The 15,232-nt window shown below is 37.9% G+C and overlaps 1 protein-coding gene across 18 annotated transcripts in view; it reads right to left on the reverse strand.

Moving 5' to 3' along the window:
• The window catches only part of caska (calcium/calmodulin-dependent serine protein kinase a), a 180,938-nt gene that overhangs the window by 28,604 nt on the left and 137,102 nt on the right, over positions 1 to 15,232 (reverse strand). For 5 of the 18 annotated variants that reach the window (XM_067444088.1, XM_067444094.1, XM_067444083.1 and 2 more), the window contains exons 6-15: positions 14,422 to 14,524; positions 13,717 to 13,895; positions 12,722 to 12,844; positions 12,379 to 12,462; positions 12,055 to 12,154; positions 8,592 to 8,609; positions 8,340 to 8,461; positions 6,136 to 6,213; positions 2,335 to 2,382; positions 1,698 to 1,778 (exon numbers count right to left, since the gene is read on the reverse strand). In XM_067444088.1, coding sequence (XP_067300189.1) covers positions 1,698 to 1,778; positions 2,335 to 2,382; positions 6,136 to 6,213; positions 8,340 to 8,461; positions 8,592 to 8,609; positions 12,055 to 12,154; positions 12,379 to 12,462; positions 12,722 to 12,844; positions 13,717 to 13,895; positions 14,422 to 14,524 — 936 coding nt within the window. The remainder of the gene's footprint in view (positions 1 to 1,697; positions 1,779 to 2,334; positions 2,383 to 6,135; positions 6,214 to 8,339; positions 8,462 to 8,591; positions 8,610 to 12,054; positions 12,155 to 12,378; positions 12,463 to 12,721; positions 12,845 to 13,716; positions 13,896 to 14,421; positions 14,525 to 15,232) is intronic. The other 13 variants (XM_067444095.1, XM_067444092.1, XM_067444086.1 and 10 more) reach the window with 6 other exon arrangements.

Consider the following 15,232-nt stretch of genomic DNA (forward strand, 5'->3'; position numbering starts at 1 on the left):
AAGCATCAGGTTTGTGATGATTTGTGTTCATCAGAAAGAAGAATGTCATATACACAGAGGATGGCTTGAGGGTGAGTAAATCATGGGGTAATTTTCATTTTAAAGTGAACTAATCCTTTAACCTTCAGACACAGTCAGTGTGGAGCAAAGGGCAGACTCTCTGCTTCATCTGTCATGAGGTTGTTTGTCCAGCTGATAATAATGCTCTGAAGACAACTAACGAATATCTCATTGATTATAGAAGAGGACTACAGAAAAGGATTGCAAAGACTGGGATGGTGAAATAAGCCCACTGACAACCCCCTGATTATATTGATATACCTCATAAAGACTAATTACAAGTGCTCTAATTAAGCTCTCAGAGATAGTTTTGCTGACTGAAATTTAAGCAAATTTGAAGACTCCACCTTTGCTTTCATTGTACTTTATAATACAGTCCTGTCTGATGCTAAGATGTATGTAAAGACGTTAAAAAACCCTTTCCCCTTTATAATGCAACATACACCACCATTTAAAAGTTTTGAATCAATAAGATGTTTTTGAAGCCTCATAAGCTCTCTCACAGTAATACTTTAAAATGTTGCAATTTTAAATATTTTTTTCTATTTTAATATATTTTAAAATTTAATTTAATTTCTGTGATGGTATTAAAGGTTTTTTTTGTGACATTGCAAAATTGTTTACTTTAAATATTTAGTACATTTAATGTGTCCTTGCTGAATAAAAGTATTAGTTTCTTATGATAACAATGAGAGCATTTACATGCACATCATAAGCTGATAACTCAAAAATATTAGCTTATTGAAAAAAACAGTTTTCCCCATTTACATGCAAACCAGTAAACTGAAAACGCAAGTAAACCACATTTACATGACTTTATTAATAAACCCGGTTATTTCCTTGTAGTGACATCAAAAATAATAATGTCTGTAACTGACTCTGAGTATTTCAAATGTTACGTCAGTTGTGATGTTAAATAAAGCGTGCGCCGTGTCAGCGGGAGATTCACGGCTCATATTATCCCTCATACAGTTACAGATGCAGCATTTTGACTGAACTTCTTCTACTTCTGCTGCATGAGATGAGAATACATCTTAAAAGAGTCTGCGTTTGTGACATACGTCCTTATTTCATGCAAAACGCTAGCTCGATCTGTCTGGATGCATTTAAATGTGCTCTAAGTATGCATTTTTTGTCACCCATAACACATGTAAACTTCAGTAAGCTGACAGAAAGCAGGTTAATGAGTTTACATGCCACGCGAAATCAGGGTAAAAAGCACAAAATTACCTGCTCCGACCAGTTTATGCTTATGCCGTTTATGACCTTACTCCGATAAAAGAAAACGGGTTACCGCATTTACAAGACCATGTTCACTGTCGGCTTATAAGGCATAATCAGCTTAAAAATGTGCATTTAAACGCACCCAATGACTAAATAGATATTTGTCTATTGGCTACTATTATCCAACAGTCAGCACAGCCTAACTGACATTAGCAGAAAATGCTTTTTTTTTTTTTTGCCAGAGGCAGAGCAACGGTTTACATGTTGATTAAATATAACAAAGAATAATTTATAACAAGACCATAACATGCTTTAAGTAAAGTAAATAGGGTTCATTTTGATTTTATATAGATTTTAAGGCATTTTGGTAAAGAGATTATCAAAAGAATTAGAGCTGCGCTACTGTGACTCACCATGAAATGGGGCTGGGATAGGATCCGTCTCAGTTCTTTAGCGTCTGTATTCTCCGGGTAGCACGAAATCTCCTCCAGTACCTACAGACAGACAGAGTCATCAGGCATTTCCTCAGGCTGTCAGCTCCACGCTACGTATATCTCTTGAGGTGTGTATCTGACATAGGCTTTTTAATCTCAAACACTGAAACACAACTTTGAGCTGGACTGCGGAGACCCCCACACATCATATATCAGGACAGACACACACACATACACACAAAAATTTCTGGCATGACCCTTAGACCCCATGTGACCAATCAGCACTGCTGTCTGGAGTCATTTGGCCCTTCTATTGGCGGGGTGGGACGGGTCAGGTGGGAAGGGGGTGATTTGGCACAGTACTGCAGATATGTCACAACTCCCCGCTGAATGCTTCTGAGTGCCGGAACCTGAACGTCTTTTGAACCACACTAATCATTTCTAATGAGCTCTAATCAATGTTTAAACCCATCTGGCAGCCCCTCACTGCCAGTCAACATCACTAAATGTAAAGCTCAGACATTTACAAGACTCCGTGTTGCAAGAAATTTCCACATGTTCTACAAAAGTGGTAAAAAGAAGTGGACATAAGATTGGGAAAATGTCTGCAGCTTACATATTCCAGATGTTTCAAAGCCGTGCTCGACCCGTCTTCAGCGGAGGTCTTAGCATGAGAGACACACACAGGAGAGTTTTATAACATTTGATACATATAGTCTGTGTAAGAAGCAGCAAAGTCGAAGGTAGAATTTTGGAGGTAGGCATTATGCCGCTCCGCAAGTTTCAGTCGCTCAGGGAAAAACAGTGAGAAGTGATGGGTTAGTTTCCGCCCCGCTGGCTCTAAGCAATACAAAGAGGATAATCCTTAAGCATTTCACCACTGCCAGTGATCACAAGCAAGAGGCCAAGGAGGGTTATTCCAAAGCACAGCTCTTTAATCACTAAGTTCCTTTTTGATGTGCAATACTAAAGTGGTTGCGCTTTATAGGTTGTGCGACTTGTGACTGAGAAGGGACTTTTAGAGTCAGGACCAAGAGAACCACTGAGGGAGGCCATCAATCTACAGTTTAAAACCAGAAGCAACCATCAAAACAACTATCCAAACTATGATTAATTTAATCTCTTAATGGGAATTTAAAGGTGATTTTTTGGTTTACCCAAAAATGAAAATCAGTTTGACACATCTGTTTGATCAAGCTTATCTGATCTCATCAAGATAAGATTTGTTGACATATTCAAAATACTAAATTCCTGTTGACGCAATTACTATGCGATAAGACATTATCAGTTTTGATTACCTAATAGCATTTGCAACCCATGTTACTTCAAGAAAAAGTTGTACTGTATGGGGGACTACTCCCCTCCTAAAACTGCAGTTTTTCAAAGTCGCAATGTAATGTAAGCGGCAATAGATCTTTTCTTCCACATTGTGATAAACATTTGAGAAAATGAATGTGAGCTTGCAGTCAATTGTGGAGTGGCGTGTTTAAGCTAACTAAATGATTGGAGAAGTCCGACATACATCACCAGAGAGAAGCCTGCTGTTTCTGTTTTTGAGCTGTTTGAGTTGACATTTTGATTAAACATTATGAGATAAAAAATATTTAAAAATATATATTTTTTTTCAGGGTATTCTCACAAAAATGCGTATAAATAGTACGAGTGTGCAATGTCGTGGAATGTATACGCCAAAACTAATTTTGGCGTGTCTATGGCACGCTGTTTTTCGCGTGCATATGATACACATTTTATGGTGTATTATACATACGAACCCCCCCACCCCACCACCCTAAACCTACCCAAGCGCGTGTCATATATACGCCTCACCACCCTAAACCTACCCAAGCGCGTGTCATATATACGCCATAAAGTGCGTATCATATGCAAGCGAAAAACAGCGTATCATATGCACGCCATAATGAGTTTTGGCGTATACATTCCACGACATTGCACACTCGTACTATTTATACGCATTTATGTGTGATCGGGTTGATTTTTTATATATAGCATACTGTACATAGATGAATTGTTGACAATAAGATCAATAGGGCTGCCCCCTAATTGTCGACTACATGTTAGTCAATGAGAAGAGGCTTATTTAACCAAATAGTAAAAAAAAAAATCACAAACCTCAAATATGGTTTATCATTTGAAACATGTAATTCGTAGTCTAACGTTAGCCATCTGACATGACTGCTTGCTGCATGCATATATCACATCGTGTTCATGTGGAGATCACTTTTGCAATTTTTTACTGATGACAGCTAAATTAACTAAAAATAGATTAATACATCATTCGAAACTGTAACGGGTCTACTTTTATTTGCGTACACTCACAATAACAACAAGCATAACTCAAGCTTTCTTAAAATAAAGAGCACAAGCAAGATTTGCATGTCACAAAAACGAACCCGAAACTCATACAAGCATATACACAGACATGTAGTATATGTCTATAGCAAGCTTGAAATGGCTACTTTTAAAGTAACCAATTCAAATTTGAAAAGAAATATTCTCTGATTACGTAATGAAACGTCAAATTCATCTTTGCAGCCAACACTGACTCAGAAAACTAGTTTACTAATAAATGATTCAGTAAGTCTCCTTGCTTTTTTTCCTGACACATTCATAATCACCCCTAAGCTTTTCCTGGTGCACTGCTGCAAAACGTTTTCATGCATAATATTTAAGTAACTAGTCAACTATTCGCTTAAATGAACAACTAATAGTCGACTAAAATTGTTTTAGTCGGAGCAGCCCTAAAGATCAATAAAACCCATTTATCAGATACACCGAGTGGATTTTCACAAGGATGTAAAGAAATCCATCATCACTTCCTATTATTTCCATATTTATTACATTAAACTGAATAAAATTGATACATTAACTATTGGCAAGATTTTAGGCTGCATTACCTGGACTTTTTGTTAACAACCTTTCCTGCCGACCTGGCAGCTGCTGATAAGAAATACTATATCAATGTCTTTTATGTCTTTAGAGCCAGCAAGGTATTTTTTTTAATGCTCGTAAAGTTACTGGATATTGTGATTAATGGATAGTTAAACTTCATTTAGTGTGTTAAGAACAAAATAGAACCATTAGCACAACTATTAGCCATCTATTTGTGTTAATTGTAAGGATTTTAACCGTTTTCTGTGCAAATTAAGAGAGCAAAATGCTACAGCCAACAGTGAGGAAAGCACACACAGCCACACATCAAACATACAGCCCAATAAGATCACCCAGCTAAATGCATTTTCACTTTCTCAAATTTACTTTCATGTAACTTGAAAAGCGAGCTGTGAGCTCAATGATAATTTTCTGCATTTACATATCAATGGCGCTAAAAGAGCTGCTATGTCCAACTCCACACAGTCATTATTCTATTATTTTTTCTTGTCAACGCCATATGTAAAAGCAAACAAACACATTCACTTGTTAATGCAGGATTTTAACTGCAGCTGGATTAAATGCCTTCTAATTCACAAGGAAGAAAACAGGCATGTGTTTACACAAGCAATAGACCACTAGGGTTCTGAAAATGTTACGCAAGTCATACACTGAGCTTAAAAATTCTAAGAGGCATTGACTACAAAACAGGCCTCTGTTTGAGGCCTTCTTCAAAACTATATAAAATCACATGAATGTCTGTCACATGGTGCATTCTAAATAAAAGATGTGAACAGAGATGGTATAAAATTTATAAAACTGATTTGCTATTTAAAAAGCTAAAATTTGTGAGACCATCATCTGTAAAATCCATTTCATGTTAATAAAATGTACATATTTTATAAAATGTATATTTCATTACATGACATCAGGTAAGGTTTTAATAATTTGACAATTTAGGTTTATACATTTATTTTGCACAAATTCTGCACAAAATGAGTAAATCAATTATATGAAAAAGCCACAGAGTAAAAATAAAAAAACATGACAGAAATATGCAGTGAAGAAATTCAGTTTCTAGGAAAGCCAAGGAGTGAGTAGGTCATGCATTGAGTCATTTCTAAACATCAAGATGAGCTGTATTAAATAGAAATACAAACTAAACAGAATAGAAGTGAAAAATAAGGCCATAAATACATCAAAATATTCTAATAAATAGAGTATTACATATTTAAAATGCCATTGTAAAGGAACACATTCAAGACAAATCATCTTAATATTATTCTGGATCCTGGGTCACATTAACAGTTTTTTTGTTGAAGAAATTAAAAAGAGACATTTAATGGCATATTTTCTGAACTGGACAGGTAGTGCAGACCAGTAGTTTGTTTCATTTTTTTTTTTTTTTTTTGACAAACAAGTCAAAAACTACAATAAAGGTAATTAAACTTATGCTAGGAACCTCTCTGGACCTCATCATTTTTCATTTGCAACTACAACAGCATCTTTAACTGTAGCCTGCACTCACCTCTTTGGCTCTCTGAACTGCGTCACTTGCAGGATTTCTGATTTGCGGTGAAGACTTGGTGTTTATCTTGTCGTACAGCTGAAAAAGTGAAAATGGACAGAACAATAATCACAAGACTCCTTGGCTGCAGCATGCATGGAAGGAATCAATATCTTTTAAAATTATTCCTTGTTCAATATCTCTTCAGTTATTAAGTGTGAACATTATAATGGATGTTTAATAAAGCAATTTTGATTTGGGTACTATGTGATATTTTGCTTTTTGAGGAGCAACAATAATAAGAGGTTAACCCTCACAAACAATATAATTTCACTGACATTGCTGCTTTTGTTTAGGCCTGCAAACTGACATTACAACTTAACAGCTCTGTGGCAGCTCTATGTAATAGGCTGAAGTTTCGCCTGCAAAATGTTAATAATACAAAAATTACGTATGATTAAATACTTTAAAAAATATATATATATTCCAGTGATGAACAGCTATAATTGCATTAACAGATGTTGTCTGTGTCTCCAGTGTTCTAATGGGTCCATTCTACTGGTCCAAAACATCTGTTAATATGAGATTCCTCAGTGGCTTAGCTCGAGTGCCAACCCTTGCAGGACAAGCCAAGTCATGGCCATGATTGGACCTTTTATTTTGTGATTATTTTAATTCCCTTTTCTGTGTAAAGCACTTTGAATTGCCTTAGTGTATGAAATGTGCTATATAAATTAACTTGCCTTGCCTTGCCTTGCTTGTGCACAGGATATCAAATCTTTATCTATATCTATCTACATTTCACATCTTCACACAAATAGTTTTAGTTTAAAAGTAGCATTGAGCAACACGTTGCAACATATCCGGCAAGAATATATATGAAAATACCCCAGGTTACTCACCACAGCAAAAGAAAAAAACAACCAAAACCGAAGTTAAACTCCAGACAAAGTTGGTCCTGATAGGACCTCAACCCCTCTGTCCTCTGTTTCATGAAGGTAGAGTTACACTCCAGGACGGAAAGGTCTACAGTTGCTCTTCTGATACACAGATACTGCTGGAGCCGCAACAGTAAAAAGCATGGAGGCTGACAATAGGTGCTATTGTTTCCCTCTCTATTCAGGGTAGGAGCTGAGTTCTCAATGGGACGACATGCATTCACAGCCTCCTGGTGATAATCTTACCCACAGTGCACTGGCATGAGGGGCGTGCCCTCCTCTCTGCTTTCCTCTAGCCTGTGGCTATGAGACAGGCCCTATCATCCACACCGGGTTGTACTAAGATGTACGCCTCTCTATAGAGACCTCGGTACAAAGACACACATACAAACATAGAGACGGGGAAGAGAGTCCACAGCTGCGCTTATTCACACACAAAAATGTGTATAATCTCATAATACTAAAAAACACAAGTGCGCGCGTGTGTGTCGAGGCCATGCAGCCTGTGTGTCTGCACAAGCATTGAAAGATGCAATGAATGAACAAAGAACAATGCATGAACAAAGTCCATATAGTTCTCAAATAAATAAAAAAGTCAACAACAAACATTTCTGTGGAAAGCTAAATGGGAAATTTTGAAATTGGTCTACTGACATTTATCGACTGATAAGCAGTGGTAGCTTTTTGTTTGGATGGTGGACGGGTAATGTTCAAGACTGTAGGCTGTTAGAAGCTCACTGCAGAAGTCATCAAGAACAAATCCTGAATTACTACTTGTGTACAATTACCCACAAATTATGTAAGATGATTTGGCTAAAAACTGTCTGTTGAACTGTTAAACATCAAAAGAACAAATCTAACCTGCTTAGACAGTTAAAATCAGTTGTGTTAAATGCTACAAGTGATTTTAGCCATTACAACATTATATTATACAGTATGAAAAATTGATCATTGTTCTGAGATTCGCACTTAATCTTATTAAATAATTTAATGTTTTCAAATATTAACTTTAACTGAGCATTAGATAGAGGCAAAAGGTAACATAAAAATAATACCCTGCGCACCCTGACACCCCCAGAAACTGCAGTCTCAGTGAACTCTTTCCAGTTTTATGTACAATATGCATCAGAAGGTCTGTGAATGATTCGAGGCTGAGACTAGATTGCGGACTCATCAAAAGTAAAAAAAAAAAAGAAGAAGAAAAAATGACAACTGTATCATTAAACATCTGATTCTGTTGTATAAAGGAAGAGGTAGTGCATGTGTCTATATAGTACAGTCTCTTACATCAAGCAATGTGTGGAGGTGATGGTCCTGGAAGACACTGTGTAGAAAGTCCAGGTCTTTCTCACTGCAGTCTGTCAGTGCATGGATCTCCTCCAAACTGTCCAGCACTTGTGACACAGCCCCTTTACATGTACACACAAACACAAGCGAGCGAACAACATGACCTTCAGATACCCAGGAAAAGCATGAACTTGATTTGAATGAAGCAGGCAAACACTTGTACATTACAAAGGGACAGACAATGACACCTACTTTCTGCTGCTAGTAGTCCTGCAGGATGGCCAGCATAGAAACAAGCAACAAGCCTTACTTTAATAATACAGAAATGTCTTTAGAGATAAGATTCACCCACACTTTTAAGTGCACACATAACATAATCAGTTACTTAAAAAAGAACATTCAAGTGAAATCCCTGGTATATCTTAGAAGATATGTCATCGTAGGTGTCAATGGAGAGAAAGAAATCGGTCAGATTTGATCGAAGAATATAATCATTTGTGTTGCAAAAATGAAATGAAAGTCTTAGTTTTGCAACAACATAAGGGTGAGTAATTAATAATAAAAACATTTTTTGGGGGTGAACTAAGCCTTTAAATTCTGTGTTAAGTAAAAAAAAAGGTATGCAGACGCAGTTGGTATGAGAAATAAACAGGAAACATGAATACTAAACGATTTGTGGTCAGTGTTGGGAGTATGTGAAAGTTAAACTGTCAGGTCTGTAAGTAATTTAAACAAGATATATTTCTGTGTTTGTTAAAAATAAAACAATTTAAGTGGTGAGCTTGCCTATGCAAAAACTCACTGGCATAATGTTGTAGGTGTTTATCAGGGTGTTGCAAAGCAGATTCTAAGGCTATTTGCTCAATGGTTCAAGTCAAAAGAGGCCACTCTAAATCCTCATGAGTCATGACAATTTTACGTCTTGTTCAGTTACAAGTAGGGGTGGCATGGTACATGAGAAAAACCCAGAACCGTTTGGTTCGCTTGTCTCGGTTTGGAGCGTGTACGTCGCATGGTTCGACACATGCTCAATGTAGCCTCGTGCCCGTATGTTACCTCAGACAGTGGGTGTCCAACTACTGTGAAATAAGAGGTGTGTGTGTGGACATATAGTAAAAGAAGTAAAAGACAGTTAAAGTGTAGTGCTGCAGGTCACGTCATGTGAAGAAATGGCAGGTGGGAGAGATAAGGATGGCTGGCCAGAGTTGGAGGATGCACCAGTGTTGTATAACACAGGGGTTTTCAAACTTTATGATGCCAAGGACCCCCAAATATGATGAACCTTTATGAAGGACCCCCTTCCCAAAATCCATCTATTTTTAATCTAAGGAAAAAACATTTTAACTGTTAGATAAATAGTAAGTGTGACATTTATAAAAACATTGTTTCCCAACTTAAACTGGCTATACTTAATGTTGGATGTATAAACCCAAAGAACATTTTCAATTAAAAATTATTTGTATAAGCAACTTTCACAATAATTGTAAGCAATTTACATTCTTGCCTTACAACCCCAGTGAGTGAGATAAACGGGGTTATAGTGAGAACTAAACTGGCTATAAATTGGACGGACAAGAAATGAGAGAAACATTTAGAAATTAAACTGTTAGAGTAGACTTTATCCATTAATGCGTTGTCTTTTTTCCCCTGAACCCCAGTTTGAAAACCCCTGGTATAACATATCTACTGCATAAGCGACAGTGTTCCCCTCTGTCCCAAACCATAGACCTTAAAAAAATATGGACGACTCGACATCATCTGTTTCCGCTTGCAATATTTGAAGCTTTCAGGCGGGGGTGCACGGCGCTGACATCTTGGGACCGAGTCTGTGCAGTAGCGATTTCGGGACCGGAGTTGCGCAGTAGAGCACAGGAAGTAGAGCAGGAAGTACAGCCGCGATATCAAAAGCCCGCCCACACTCTCGCAGATGCAGAACAATTTATTATGTTGGTGTGAAATAAACAGTTATGGAAATGTAGAAATTAAAGCTAAAGCACCAATCTCCTCCCAAAAATTCTGAAAAAAGTCAGTTAGTGCCTCAGTTACAACAGAGAAGATGTCAGCAACTTCTGCATTATATCACTTTTTTAAATACTGCATCCTAAATTGTGGATAATTAAAGGGGGGGTGAGTTTCAGTCAATCTCATGTCAATCTTGAGTACCTATAGAGTAGTATTGCAGCCTTCATATCTCCGAAAAGTCTTTAGTTTTATCATATTTATAAAAGAAATATAGGCTGTACCGAGTCTTTCCGGAAAAAAACGAGCGCCTGGAGGCGTATCGTGTGGGCGGCGCTAAAGAATGACAAGCGCGCAAAGCGGTGACGTCCTCAAGCGGAGAAACCCATCGCTATCTCAGCTAATACAGATAATGATCCAGAATCAAATCTGAGGGAGAAATAAATTGAACAGGAGAAACGGCAACATCAGGATGTCCGTCTCTGTGGTATGTAAGTTACTGTATTTAGTGGTCTCTCCACATTTCTGTGTCTTTACTGTCTTTACAGTGTATGAGGACATGATTCGGTTTATGGACTATTGTATGCGACTAGACCTTCGAAGTAGCAAGCAAAACGGTTTTGCACGTCAGAATACTGTAACGTTATACAGAACAACAATGGAGTAACCGTTAGCACATTTGAATGACGAAGCACGCGATCGTGTCGTTTACTGATGTTTACTCATGCGTCCGTAGCCAAAAGCAGAGACATTTGAAGCAGTTTAACTCACCGGCTGCTTCCAAAGCAGGACCGAACCTTTATCGCTGGGACCGCTCCGTCAAAAACACACTTCTTTGGTATGATTTAGTGAAGTCCTGACAGCAGTGGCGTGTAAATCCACTTTGAGACGCGACTGAAACGATGTTGTGAAGCTTCCCGTCATCTCTGCGTTCAAATCGGTTCAAATGCAGCACTGCCTTCCCGGAATGCTGTGCTGAAGCGCTGAAGTCGCTCGACGTCACCCATAGGAATAAAGAGAAGCGCGGCGCCGCATAAGTTGTTCACGGATGACTGGATCTGCATCTGAGAGACTGTTTACGGCGTGCATTTCCTCTCTCTCGCTCTAGTGACGCGCGCGCGCACCCTACCGGGAGAAGAGCCCGTACGGCCCATACAAGGACCTTCCGATCTATTAACGTCAAGTAGACCCATACTCGAAAAAAACTCGCCGAAACTTGTGAGAAACCGGAAGGAGTATTTTTGACACAGAAATACTCCATCAAACGTCCAACATTAGTTTTTGAAACTTTGTCTATGTTTAGTATGGGAATCCAAGTTTTTAACAGTGTAAAAAGCTCAGTATGCATGAAACAGCATTTCACCCCCCCTTTAAACTATATCATATGCTGAATACATTTCTGGAGTGTTAACAATAAAAATAAAAAACAACAAGAACCGTACAGAACTGAAAACTGTGATACGAACCAAACCGTGGGTTTTGTGAACCGTGCCACCCCTAGTTACAAGTTAAAGCGATAGCACCTCTTCTCAACAGGCAATGCAATTTGAGGAATAATTCTTACTGAGACTTTGAGATGAAATCCCCAAGTTACCAAAAAACAAGTTACCGGCAAGCTTTTTTTCTCTGTCATGCAGATAACATCAAAGTAAAATATAAAAAAATAAAAAAAAATATTCAGAGACCACAAAACATCAGTTCAGGAAGACAGAGTGGGTGGAAGCTGATGTTGCATCTCTGCTGGTTGCTGTAGTACCTGATGAAGTGGGGTCCTCAGAGAAGTCAGGCAGTTCTTCAGGTGGGTCGCCATAGAAAGAGTTAAACTTGTGACTTGAGACTGCAGCGAGCACTGCTCCCTGTAAAGCCATACAGATAGATCAACGCCTTTGCCTCTATTGATTGATATTGATCCAAACATTTGCCTCTAAATTTTCCATCCTTTTTGCTTTCATAATGCACACAGCGCAATGTGGCTGACCTATTTACAATTTATTTGTGGTCTTTAGAACATGCACATGAATCAAGCATGAGAGGAGTTGCCAAAGCAATATGTAGAGACTTTAAAGAGCTGATGTCTCACTTTTAGCTTCCTCCTAGCATTGAACTTCCTCAGCTGCTCGACTGTTTCAGGAAGGTGGATTTTGTAGGCATAGCGGTCTCTCTCCTAATAGGAAACACACATACACAGACACACATACTTCAAACTGTGTCTATTCATCTCATTAGGAAGGACAACTTAAATCCATAAATTATTGCGGAAACATATGCAAATCTACATAAACACAAATAAATTAAAAAACAATACAATATAATAAAATAATATATAATTAGTATGTATACAGTTTGTATGGTTTTAGGTTTTAACAACAACAACAAGAATAAAAAAAATCAGTGAGCAGATATTTCTTGAGTGATGTTGATACCTTGAGCCAGGGGTGGTTGAGAGCTTCATACACTGTGATCCTCTCGGCAGGGTCCAGCATCAGCATACGACGCACCAGGTCTTTGGCACTCTCTGAGATGTGGCCCCACTGCCGGGGGTTCATCTGCAAAGCAAACATAGATAAATGGACAAACCCAGATATTCTGATACCACGTTTCCACCAAAATGGTGATGGTGTCAGAATCAATGATCAGAATCTGCCAATAATAATAATAATAATTTGTTCGATTTATATAGTGCTTTTCAAGGCACTCAAAGCGCTTTACATTGAAGGGGGGAATCTCCTCAACCACCACCAATGTGCAGCATCCACCTGGATGATGCGACGGCAGCCATATTGCGCCAGAACGCCCACCACACACCAGCTGATTGGTGGAGAGGAGGCCGAGTGATGAAGCCAATCAGGTTTGTGCCAACATTTCCACTGCCAATGATGACACTTTGTACTAAAGACCTAAATTTCAGTCTGTTCGTCACACAAAGCTCATGATATAGCTTCAGAAGATTTGTAAGGTAAATATTTAAATATTTTACTGTAAATCTGCTTCTCTAACTGAATTAGAGAACCTGAACTGTTACCTGAACCTGTAGTTGTGAGTAAACTTTATGTGGTGAGGATATAATCTGATATTAGTGGTTCCTGGTTAGAGACCAGAAGGTGAGTGTAAAGGGTTTAGTGTGAAGCCAATTTGTCGAGCCCTGAAATGTCTTTATCCGGTTTAGAAAGAGCCATATTGGCACACTGGTGGAAAAGGGACAAACCAAGGACAGACCAAAAGGCTGCACCACTGTTTTTTTGGAAGTGATTTGTGTGTAAAAAGTAACTGACTTAAGGTTTCTTACCTCATAATCCAAGCCCCTAATCAAATAAGTATATGTTGCTGCTTTTCAAGCTCCTTTTGAAGGCTTTAAAAATATTTCCAGCAAATCTTTGTTTCAAATTGATGGTCTTGACGAACTATGCTATTAAACTACTACCTTGTATTTTCCTTTAATGATTGCTTCAAACAGCCGTTCTTTGGTGCCATAGAAGGGCAGGCAGCCACTCAGCAGGATGAAGAGAATGACACCACAGCCCCAAACATCCACAGGTTTCCCATAGGGTTCTCTTTTCACCACCTCAGGTGCCATGAAGTGCGGAGTGCCCACACGACCTGTGGGAAGGGCAACATGTCACGTGTGAGCATCCATTTAAATACACACAAAAGAGCTGTCGCTGATACAACATTTAAACAAACAAGCACAATCATGCATACACAGTCACTCTACAAAAAGCACTTGTAACAAAGAGCTCATGAATATGGCCAAAATCATTGCCTGAATGATTCAAAAATTCAAGACCCAATTCATGGAATGACACTGAGTAATAGTTATGTCCTAAATGGTTTTAATAAAATAGAGAACTAAATGTATAATTTCTCTTTGTGATACAAGCAAAAGCTTAATATTCCGAAGAGTTTCAGTTCTTCAAGCCAATATAATGAAAAGGGGATGCTATTTTTTATGTAGTCCGTGCTTCCTTTAATTTCAATATCATGCTTTTATAACATAAGAATAAGTTGTTATGAATAAGATAAGTTTCTCAATGCATGAAGCCCCTAGTGTGCAGTGCAGGTACAGTACACAAGAAATGTCCATGTGTTGTATGTTACAAGTTTAAACTGGGTTTTTTACAATTACCTCCAGCCACTAATCCAGACTCTCCCAGCTGTATAGCCACACCAAATCCACCCAGTTTCACTGGAGCAGAGTTCTCCTTTGATGCCAGCAACACACAATGAGGCTGCAATGGAGAAAGAAAAAAAAAGAGAAAGGAAAGTTAGAATGAAAACATTTTTTTTAATTATTTATTGTTATTGAGTGATTTCTGAAAACCCATTAATCAATAAACAATGCAGAAAGATTCCACTGATTTATTTAACCACAAAAACCAGACAGAGTATTAAAAAAGTATCGTTGGTTGAATTTCTTTGCATTTCTATTTTCTATTTCTATTCTATTTTCCATTTAACCTTAATTTAACCAGAAACAACTCTCTGAGATTAATACTCTCTTTCACAAGAGCAGCAACACATCAGTTTCATCACAAAATATTACAACACAAACACACTAAAAACCACTAAAAACAGTTACATATTGTTGAATCAATGACCATTTGTCGAATAACTGTTTTAAAATTATCCAATGACAGCAAATTCTGTCATTTTAATTTAGATCGCAGAAGATTCCAGTCAGTAGGAGCTGCATTCATAAAAGCCTTTTTGCCTAATTCTGACAGAACAAAAGGAACAGAGAGAATAAAACTATTTTGCGAGCTAAGAAAGTATTTCTTAACAATTTTCAACAGTTTTATGAGACGGCAAAGATAAACTGGCAACGTCCCCAAAATGGCCTCATAAATAAGTAGATACCAGTGAATTTTTCATCTGTTAAGAATGAAGACCAACCTACTCTGTTATACAGTATACAGATGAGTTGAGGATCAAATGCT

This window comes from Pseudorasbora parva, chromosome 5, assembly GCF_024679245.1.
Source record: "Pseudorasbora parva isolate DD20220531a chromosome 5, ASM2467924v1, whole genome shotgun sequence".
NCBI lineage: Eukaryota > Metazoa > Chordata > Actinopteri > Cypriniformes > Gobionidae > Pseudorasbora > Pseudorasbora parva.